The sequence below is a fragment of the Nelusetta ayraudi genome, unplaced genomic scaffold, assembly GCF_046127955.1.
Source record: "Nelusetta ayraudi isolate G7.1 ecotype Tasmania unplaced genomic scaffold, CSIRO-AGI_Nayr_v1 ptg000050l, whole genome shotgun sequence".
Taxonomy (NCBI): Eukaryota; Metazoa; Chordata; class Actinopteri; order Tetraodontiformes; family Monacanthidae; genus Nelusetta; species Nelusetta ayraudi.
Window position 1 is genome coordinate 1,407,745 of NW_027466100.1, and position 10,663 is coordinate 1,418,407.

The window sequence follows — 10,663 nt, forward strand, 5'->3', positions numbered from 1 at the left end:
GAAAAAGAACGAGCTGTCACGTTGAGAGAACAAGTCTTAAAAGCGATAGAAATAATTGTTCACGAGTTGGCACGTTGACAAAAAGAGTTGTAAAATCAAAGGAACTGATTGTTAGATTGATAAGTATTTATTTTGATTTATTATTATTATTATCATTATCATCATCATGATATTGTCATAGGTTTTTTTCTGTGAGCGGGGGCTTCGTCCTCGCAACAATCCTAAAAAAAAAAAAAAAACTAAACTAAACAATCACTCACGCGCACACAAAACAGAAGGGGGAAATTGATTTTTTTTTTTTTTTTTTTTTTTTTAATACCCCACACAGACAAAGAAAGAAGAATCATGATTTAAAGTGAATAAAGTGACCCACATGCGTATATATCTATTGTAAATGAACGTCTTCCAACTGTACTTTATCTATTAAAGAGGATCATAAAAAGGCAAATGGTGGCATCTTCGTATTTTCTAATAATTGTTGTATGTGTGTCAGTCGTGTTTCATTTAATTGTATTGGCCATCAAAGGACTTTATGATCATGTGTTTTAATCAAAACGTCGAAATAGAGCAAGCGTGACAATGACCCTATTTGCGGTTTAGCGCGCGCCAATATCTCGGACAGCACAGTTTATCTGGGCTAAATTCTACGGAACACGGTGTTCTATGTCAAAGATTATCAGTGACGACGTCGCTGTGACGCACACCGAGTGTCGGTAACGGCGCAGACCCTCATTGACTGATCCGCACAGCAGTAGCACCGTTGGCCCCGCAAAGTGACGACAAAAAACATTTTCACCCTAAATGAAGTCACTGTAGCTTCCGGTGTAGTAATCTCGTCTCGGCGACAGCGTCTTCTACATTCATTACGGTCTGATCTCCTGCTTATATGGCATTCTTCATTTAGTGAATCTGAAAATATTAATAAAATAATTAATATAAAGTTAAACAATCCCAGGGAAAATTAGAACACAGGGATTATTGAATTTAAATAAAGGCTTTTAGCAATAAATAAATAAATAAACACTTTATTTTTGAATGTATGTTTTGGGAAAGGGATTTTTTTTTTTTAGTTGCCACAAAGTAATTTCACTTCAGCTTGATAGTACATAACCCCTAAAGCTTGAGCCCCCCATGCTCAAATTTAAGAAAATCTAATCTGGTGTTTCAAAACAAATGCCATTCAAAACTAGAATATTGTGAAAAATAAACATTATTTCAGATTTATCATGTGGAACATTTCGTAGTTGCCACAAAACTAATTCCACTTCGTGATGGTAGTCACAGTAAATACTTCAATAAGTATAGTTCAATAAGCCTACTGACTCAATCTAAAAAAGATGATGTGGCTTTTCAAAATAAAGTTCATCCAAAAATCGGAATACAGAAAGGGTTGATTTCAGAAACACATATTTAAAGACAAGGAGTTCAGAGTTGTTTCAGGAACTGCTCATTAATTCAACTGCAGGGATTGGCCTCCTTTTCCATTTCTATTACCATTGATGGTTTACACTTTTGTTAATTTTTGAAAATATCCTTCATACACATTGGTTTTATCACTCCATAAATCTGTGTGGTTATGAGATTACAGATATTGTGCAAGAGCCTGATGACCTCCTGTTTAAGTTATGAAAGAATATATGTGCTTTTCACTCTTTGTTAGTCAATCAGTTGGTCGCTTCCCATATGATCTGTAACTTGCTGGTGTAAGATAATGACCTGGAACTACTGCCAGAAAATATACTTCCACACTGACACATTTTGATGCATGCATTTATTTACCTACATATACATTGTTATTAGCATTTATAAAATATGTACAATTGGCTATGAATATAAATTCAGGCTCTCCAAAAGGTTTCATGCAGCAGAACAAAATAAATGTGACAACACTCAAACAAAGGAAACTCTTCACAGACTGCAAAGCCTCCACGGAGATTACAAGGAGTTTTGCACTTGCTGTGAAGTCAGTATACTCTGAACAGCATCTGATGTTACAGTCCAGTTCGTAAAGGGTGCTTTCAGACCCTGCAGTATTTCTTGGCTGTCCTACTGAATGAAACCACTGTCTGCAAATACTTGTTATTAGTCCATGTGAAAAAATCCATCCCTGAGTTTGTGGTTGTTTTGTCTTCGTTTAGGAAACTGAGGACACTTCTGTCTTGCTGGTAGATACTGAGGTCTCATCCTCCACCATGGCACCCATTCCAATGGTGCTGAGCATGCAGTTACGGAACTGAAAGAAACAAATAATTCATCAGCATTTGTTATGAGGATTTCAGCTCAATCAATTACTCCAACACAAACACCTTATGCCACCACGCTGGATCATCTTACCTGCTTGTTCATCAGAATGTAGATAACAGGATTGAACAGTGCTGAGCTCTTTGAGAAGAAGGCAGGGATGGCCATGGCTGTAGCAGAGAATGCAGCTCCCTTGTTAAAGAAGATCCATGCAGCAAAACTGGCATAAGGTGTCCAAGCCAAGAGGAAGCCAAAGACCATCAGGATGCACATGCGTGTCACTTCCCTCTCAGCCTTCTGGGTGGACTCAGACTCCTGCTGCTGGGCTGCAGCCTGGAATTACATACAGCTTGAGTCATGCTTGCAGCTCAAATAAAATATACATGTGTTTTTGCATGAAATTGCCCTAACATGACCGTGCTGCATATTTGGCATCAACTAATATTTACAGAAATCCTTTTTAAATAAATGATATTATATGCAGTAGACAAGAGCAACAAACAAGGTTCATTTGCATATCGTCATATTTCATCTCACTTACAGCTTTGACTGTCAGCACAAGGCTGCCATAGGTGAAGAAGATGGTGCACACTGGAACGCAGAAGTGGCAACTGAACATGTACATGACGTATGACTCATTGTTGTAGCCAGGAGCCAGAGTGTAGTAGTCAGGTCCACATGAGCACTGCAGACCCTCAGGAATGTACCTGTGAGGGAAATGGATTTTGTCATTTAGTGACACGAATTGCACTTATAGAAAACCTCTCCAAAAATGACACACTCAACATTTCCATCCCATTGTTTCCTCTTGATTTTTTTCAGATTAAAATAATTTCAGCATTGGTTTTTAGTGATATACTTGTTCACTGTCTGGTTGATTAGAAGCAAAATCTATTTGTACAACAAGGTGGTTGTGACATGTATGAAAATCAATTTTCTAAAGCAGATAATTTAACTAAACTACACTTAGAGGCAGGTCTTGATGCTGCCTACAAAACAAACCAAAAAAAAACCCTTAAACTCAACTCAGTAATGCTAATTGACCAGTTACAAATCTGACTACACATTACTGGCCAGTAAGTTACACTTTACTGTAAATAATTACTTCCAATAAAATAAAAGGAAAGTATACATTGTGGACAGATTGACATCAGTTTTATGTGAACTATCCTGGTTGAATTCAGCTGACTTGTTCTTTAAACAACTTCTAACCAAAAGTTAGAAACACAGGACCAGGCATGGACAAACTACGGCCCGGGGACCATTTGCGGCCAGTTAAGCTTTCTCATCCAGCTGGTCGAACTTGAAGAAATTATGTTCCTAGTAAGTAAGTTATTATATAGCTGTATTTCATCATTTTTTTTTACAGTGTTTTAAGAGTCATTTAAAAAAAAATCTAAATATCGTGGGACTTCAAAGACAGATCTTTTGTTGTCACGTCATTCATTTTCAATTGACATTAAAGCAGATGTTGTCTGCATATCCCATTATATATTTTTTTTCTTCTATGCGCTGGGTAACCAAAAGACTTCATCCATCTGCTCCTGGTCTGGGCCTTCTGTCAAATTTTAGAACCCATTGTGACCTACGACTCAAAAAGTTTGCCCACCCCTGGGTTAAATGGTAGAAAAGTTTGAAGCCAGAAGTAAAAATGTAAGTTTTTCATCTGGCTTGCCCTTATGGTGTACTTCTCTGCAAGCGTAGCTGGTAAAGATGTTTGAGAGTTAGAAATACCTGGACCAGCCACCCAGTGGAGGGGCGGCACAAGCCATAGCCATAATCCAAGTGAAGGCAACTCCTGCTCCAGCATGGGTTCCAGTGAACTTGAAGCTTCCCATGGGTTTGCAGACCACAATGTATCTCTCAACAGCCAAAACGACCAGTGACCAGAGAGAAACTTGACCTGTGAGAGAGAAAAGCAAGAAAAACATTTGTTAACCATGTACTAACACAATAATAAAATAAGAGTTGCTTAAGTCCAACTGCAACATTGTTATGGTTTGGATCCAGTCTTTGGTATCATGTACAATCAATTTAAACCACCAATTCTAAAATATGTACTTTTTTTGTGTCTGTGTATTGCCAGAAAAATGAATAAAACACATTATATCTTACCTCCAACAGTAGCCATAAATCCCTCAATGGCACATCCCATCGGTCCAAAAACAAAGTAGCCATTGATGGCAGTGATGAATGTCATGGTAAATCCAAAGCAAACCATGATGAGTCCAGCCACAGCCAGGTTGACCAAGATGAAGTTGAGAGGTTGCCGGAGTTTCTTGTTCTGGGCTGTCACCAACAGTGTCAGGAAGTTGACGGGGAAACCGGCGACGATCAGGAACAACATGTAGGCAGCAAGCAGTTTGAAGAGAATGGGATCTCCCAGGTAGTACTGTGGATATTCAAAAGGACTCCTCACAAGCCCCGTCCTGTTGTTCATGGGGATGTAGAAGTTGCTTCCCTCTGTGCCATTTGCCTCGCCTGCTCCTTCCCAGCCCATTTTCACTGTTGTCCTGTGGAGTTGTTTCTTCAAGAGTTCACTTTGATCTGTGCACGGCTGGACGCTTCGGCTACTGATCAGATGTCTTGGTGTCAGCTTTATATTGGACAAACAGTGGATTAGAGTGGATTACAACACTGGGCGGATTAAAAAGTCTTGTATAAATCCTGTAATCCTGAGTAATATGTTAATACCAGATAGTGGTCCAATACCAAGCTTCCGTTTCTTATTTCTTTCTTTCATTAAGGTCATTTACTTCTGTAAGGCTAAATTCTTTCAGAAGTAAATGTTGGTCAGTGAACATCACCCTCATCTTTAAGTCTATTGTGAATCTCAATTTCTAACAAAAAAAAAAACACCTTCTAAAAGATGAAGTGTGTTTTGTTGTATTTGTAGTTTATCAAAACTTGTAAAACACATTAACACTAGTAAAGAACAGAGAACCAGGTTGGTGACAGACAGTGAGAGAATCTACAGCCAGGCACAGCACGTTTGCAGGGTTTTCCTCCCCACACACTATGACCACCCCCACCCCTCATATTCCTGTAATTTTTGAGTTACCTTTTTTTTTTTTATTTGACAATCAAACATGTAAAAATAACAAAACAATGAAAACAATACATCATTTGTTTCTATATCTTCATATATATATATATATGTATATACACACACACACACACACACACACACACACACACAGGTACTACCCAAAAAAATAGAATATCAAGTAAAAGTTGTTTTATTTTGGCAATTTAACATAAAAGATGAAACCAACAAATTTTATTGAGCCATTACACGCAAACTGACATATCTCAAGCAGTTCCTTGTTCTAACTTTGCTGATTAAGATTTTCATAAAGATTTGACTTTATGTAATATTCAAATTTTCTGAGTTTTTGAATTTGAGTTTTTTTTTCTTTAAGCTGCAAGACCTGATCAGCAAAATCCAAAGAAATAAAAACTTGAAATTTATTGATTTGCATATTATTAATTTATATAATATGTCAAATTCACCTTTTAAGTTAAATTGCAGAAATACTACAACCTTTTCAAGATATTCTAATTTTCTGGGTAGTACTGTATACATATATATATATACATATATATATATATATATATATATATATATATATATATATATACATACATATATATATATATATATATATATATATATATATATATATATATATATACATACATATAGTACTTTTTCTGTTGTTTATTTACGTCTTTGGTTAAGCAATGAAAAATGCCACGTCAAATCATCACCACTAAAAACTTTCACTCATAATACACCTTCTGTCTCTTCTCAGAATAATCAGTTCGAAGAAGCACTGCAAAAAGATTTTTAAGGCAAAAAAAAAGTGTTTTTATTTGTCATAGCAACATTAAAATAATACTTACATTATTGTACATACGCTGCACTACAAACTCTGTGCACTCTAGAGTTAATGTGATCAGTGAGACAGGTAGGACAGTACTTTGTGTGTCATCTGAAAGGAAAGTAGATCAGGAAACTTGGCGGTGGCATGAGGAAGTGCAGGAGTGCATTAAATAGTGAGACGCTAACAGGACTGAAGAAGACCGAGACAGTAGTACAGTGAGATTGAGCAAAACTGGACAGTAAGGAAGGAGAGACGAACATAAAGGCTGGAAAGGCAGAGAGATGCAGATGGACAGGATATGTAATAGGTAAGAGGATAAAAATGGAAATGCAGTGGCAGATGCCAACGTTGTGAATGGAAGGTGGAAATATGGAAAGAATACTGTGAAGTTCTGATGAATGAGGAAAGTCAGAGGGACTGAAAAGTAGAGGAGGTGACCAGGACAGTAGATAAGTAGGGCTGAAGTAATAAGCTGTTAGTCCTAATGATACAACAGTGGAGGTAAATAAGTAAGTAAGAGAGGTGGCAGTTGAGCTTCTGACTAGGTTGTCCAACAAGATCTTAGAGACTGAGATGTTGTATATGTTTGCATGTTGCAATGACAATAAAGGCATACCATGTACCATGTCTGAGGAATGGAAAAGGGCTGTGGTGCAGATTTTTAAGAACAAGGGTGATCTAAATAGTTGGTGCAGCTACTGAGGAAGAAAGCTGATGACCGTTACAATGAGGAAATGAGAAAGACTAGTTTGGCTACACTTATGGTATAAGTGAGCATTTTTGTCCAGCAGTATGGTTTCATGCCAACAAACTGTAAAACAGTTGTAGTATTTCCTTTGAGTATTGGTGTCAGAGAAGTATAGACAACTTCAGAAGAAGCTTCATCTTGTCATTATAGATCTAGAGAAAGTGTCTGACAGCAACCTTAAGAAATGCATTGGGAAGTGGCAGAGAAGTATTTTAGAGCAGTGCGAGTCATGTATGAGAGTTGTGACAGACAAGTTCAATAGTTCAGCTGAAACATTTTGAAAGGCATGTACTGTTATGCCTAAAGTTGAATTTTTACCATACCAGTTGTACTAACGTCATGCTGTAATACAAAACCCCAATATGATGCTTTTGCTCCACAATGTACATAAGTGTCAGTGTTATGTTGAATCTAACATTTTTTGGTCTTGGTCTCAACTTGATCTTGATCTCGTCAGGATATTATTCTTGGTTAAGGCTGTCAGCCTAAGGATCAGACCCTTCTTGCTGGATGTGGTGATGGTCGAACTGACAGATTGAGGTCAGACAGGAATCAGCATGGACTCTGATGTTTGCAGATGACATTGATCTATAAGCGGAACAAGTGAAAGATAATATATAGAGGTGGAGGTGAGGTGTGAATCAGAGGGACCCACGTGGAATGGTGAGTTGAGAGGGAGTGTAGGTAAAGAAGGTGATAGACATAAACAGCCAACAGTCCAAATGGAATGGAGAGTATGGAAAGAAGTATGTATAATTACATTGAGTGGGTAGAGAAAAGCATCAGATGTGATGTGCAATGAAAGAGTTACAGCAAGAACAAGAGAAAGGGAGTGGAGACAATGTTGAGAGCAGTGATGTTGTCTACTTCTGACATAATCCCTATTATGATCTGCTGAGAAACTATAGTCATTGCTTTATTTGCAAAGAAATTTCAAATTAATGAGTTGAAAATCTTGACTTGTGTTGCATGTAAAAAAAAATATATATACTGTTAAGATTGGACTGACCTGTGCATAGTCATTATATTAAAAAAAAAATAAAATAAAAATAAGTACTGTTTTATGTTCAGTCAAGAGCCTCTCCAGGACCTTCTCTTCAAGTCACATGTGCTTTTCACTGCCATGGTTATTCAGTCAGTCAGTCAGTAAGTTAGTTAGTTCCCATAAAAACTTTTACTAGCTGCTTCTAGATAATGACCCGAAATATTGCCAGAAAATACACTTCCACACTGACACATTTTGATGCATGCATTTATTTACCTACATATACATTATCATAAGCATTTATAAAATATGTACAATTGGCCATGAAAATAAATTCAGGCTCCTGAAAAGGTTCCATGCAGCAGAAAAAAATAAATCTCTGACAACACTCATAACAAAGGAAGACCACAAAGCCTCCACAGTGATTACAAGGAGCCGTGTTGTTTCCTTGGCGGTGCTTTGCACAAGATGTGAAATCAAGCATTCTCTGAACAGCATCTGATGTTACAGTCCAGTTTGGAAAAGGGTGCTTCAGGTGACTCGCCCTGCCGTATTTCTTGGATGTCTTACTGAATGTAACCAAATGAAACCACTGTCTGCAAATACTGGTTATTAGTCCATGTGAAAAAATCCATCAGAGACTTTGTGATCATTTGTCTTTGTTTAGGACACTGAGGACACTTCTGTCTTGCTGGTAGATACTGAGGTCTCATCCTCCACCATGCCACCCATTCCAATGGTGCTGAGCATGCAGTTACGGAACTGAAAGAAACAAATAATTCATCAGCATTTGTTAAGGATTTCAGCTCAATCAATTACTCCAACACAAACACCTTATGCCACCACGCTGGATCATCTTACCTGCTTGTTCATCAGAATGTAGATAACAGGATTGAACAGCGCTGAGCTCTTTGAGAAGAAGGCAGGGACGGCCATGGCTGTAGCAGAGAATGCAGCTCCCTTGTTAAAGAAGATCCATGCAGCAAAGCTGGCATAAGGTGTCCAAGCCAAGAGGAAGCCAAAGACCATCAGGATGCACATGCGTGTCACTTCCCTCTCAGCCTTCTGGGTGGACTCAGACTCCTGCTGCTGGGCTGCAGCCTGGAATTACATACAGAATTAGTCATGGTCACAGTTCAAATAAAAGATCAAATGGCATCAAATGGTTTCACTTGAAGTAGCCCTATAACGTGACAGCCCTAAAATTAGTGTCAACTAATAATTACAAATACGATTATCTGGCAAATGATGTGTGATGCAGTAGAAAAGAACAACAACAAAAGAGGTCTTTTGTCAATTTGCATATCGTCATATTTCATCTCACTTACAGCTTTGACTGTCAGCACAAGGCTGCCATAGGTGAAGAAGATGGTGCACACTGGAACGCAGAAGTGGCAACTGAACATGTACATGACGTATGACTCATTGTTGAAGCCAGGAGCCAGAGTGTAGTAGTCAGGTCCACATGAGCACTGCAGACCCTCAGGAATGTATCTGTGTGATAAATAGATTTTGTCATTACATGCCGTAAATTAAAAGAAAACCTGCAACAACAACAAAAAAAAACTAATGCTCAATAATTAACCACCCAGTTTTTCCGACTGATTTTGTGTGAAGTCTCCATCTATTCTCTATTACTGATTCTCTAGCAGGGTCTTGGGTCTTGCCGAGCCAAATTGTGAATTCCAAATTCTTTTGCAGTGGAATGGTAGAAACAAAACAATAAAACCAAATAGTTTGTCACTCAGAGGTGAAGATATCCACATTGGCAGAAGAGCTGAATCAACTGCACCTGGACCATCTTCACGAACAACTTATAACCTCAGAATTAAGCAAAATTTCTACTTTTGCCTTAGCTAACAAAGATGTTTTAGAGTTAGAATTACCTGGACCAGCCACCCAGTGGAGGGGCGGCACAAGCCATAGCCATAATCCAAGTGAAGACAACACCAGCTCCAGCATGGCTTCCAGTGAACTTGAAGCTTCCCATGGGTTTGCAGACCACAATGTATCTCTCAACAGCCAAGACGACCAGCGACCAGAGAGAAACTTGACCTGCGAGACAGAAAGGCAAGAAAAACATCTGGTAAACATGTATTGTGTTCATGAATTAGATGACACAAGACCAGAAAGGTTTGCAGTTTATATCATGGAAAGCTGCAGAAACCTAAACATTAACAGCTGGGTAAGTTCCTTTGCATAAATCTGTGGATTCAGTCTTTGATACCCTGTCCAGTCAACCTCTACCACTTGTCCTGAACTATGTTCTTCTTTGATGTTTGCGTCTAGAAACATATCTTACCTCCAACAGTAGCCATGAATCCCTCAATGGCACATCCCATCGGTCCAAAAATGAAGTAGCCATACATGGCAGTGATGAAGGTCATGGTAAATCCGAAGCAAACCATGATGAGTCCAGCCACAGCCAGGTTGACCAGGATGAAGTTGAGAGGTTGCCTGAGTTTCTTGTTCTGGGCTGTCACCAACAGTGTCAGGAAGTTGATGGGGAAACCGGCGACGATCAGGAAGAACATGTAGGCAGCAAGCAGTTTGAAGAGAATGGGATCTCCCAGGTAGTACTGTGGATATTCAAAAGGACTCCTCACAAGCCCCGTCCTGTTGTTCATGGGGATGTAGAAGTTGCTTCCCTCTGTGCCATTTGGCTCGCTTCCTCCTTCCCAACCCATCTTCACTTGTGTGTTGTTCGTTGTGCGGTTGTGGAGCTTCCTCAAGAGTTCTCAAGAGAGTCGGGCTGGATCCTTCTGCAACTGATCAGATGTCTTGGTGACAGCTTTATACTGG

General features: G+C 38.7%; 2 protein-coding genes across 2 annotated transcripts; both read right to left on the minus strand.

Moving 5' to 3' along the window:
- Nucleotides 1-1,114: 1,114 nt before the first annotated feature.
- On the minus strand, nucleotides 1,115-4,787 carry LOC142895934 (green-sensitive opsin-like). The gene is made up of 5 exons (XM_076037303.1): nucleotides 4,357-4,787; nucleotides 3,976-4,144; nucleotides 2,783-2,948; nucleotides 2,335-2,574; nucleotides 1,115-2,233 (listed from the first exon to the last, which is right to left on the minus strand). Exons 1-5 carry the CDS (start codon nucleotides 4,739-4,741, stop codon nucleotides 2,135-2,137), a joined length of 1,059 nt encoding a protein of 352 aa, XP_075893418.1. The 5' UTR covers nucleotides 4,742-4,787; the 3' UTR covers nucleotides 1,115-2,134.
- Nucleotides 4,788-8,351: 3,564 nt separating this feature from the next.
- Nucleotides 8,352-10,663, minus strand: LOC142895944 (green-sensitive opsin-like). Its single transcript, XM_076037317.1, has 5 exons — nucleotides 10,164-10,663; nucleotides 9,748-9,916; nucleotides 9,190-9,355; nucleotides 8,723-8,962; nucleotides 8,352-8,623 (listed from the first exon to the last, which is right to left on the minus strand). Exons 1-5 carry the CDS (start codon nucleotides 10,546-10,548, stop codon nucleotides 8,525-8,527), a joined length of 1,059 nt encoding a protein of 352 aa, XP_075893432.1. The 5' UTR covers nucleotides 10,549-10,663; the 3' UTR covers nucleotides 8,352-8,524.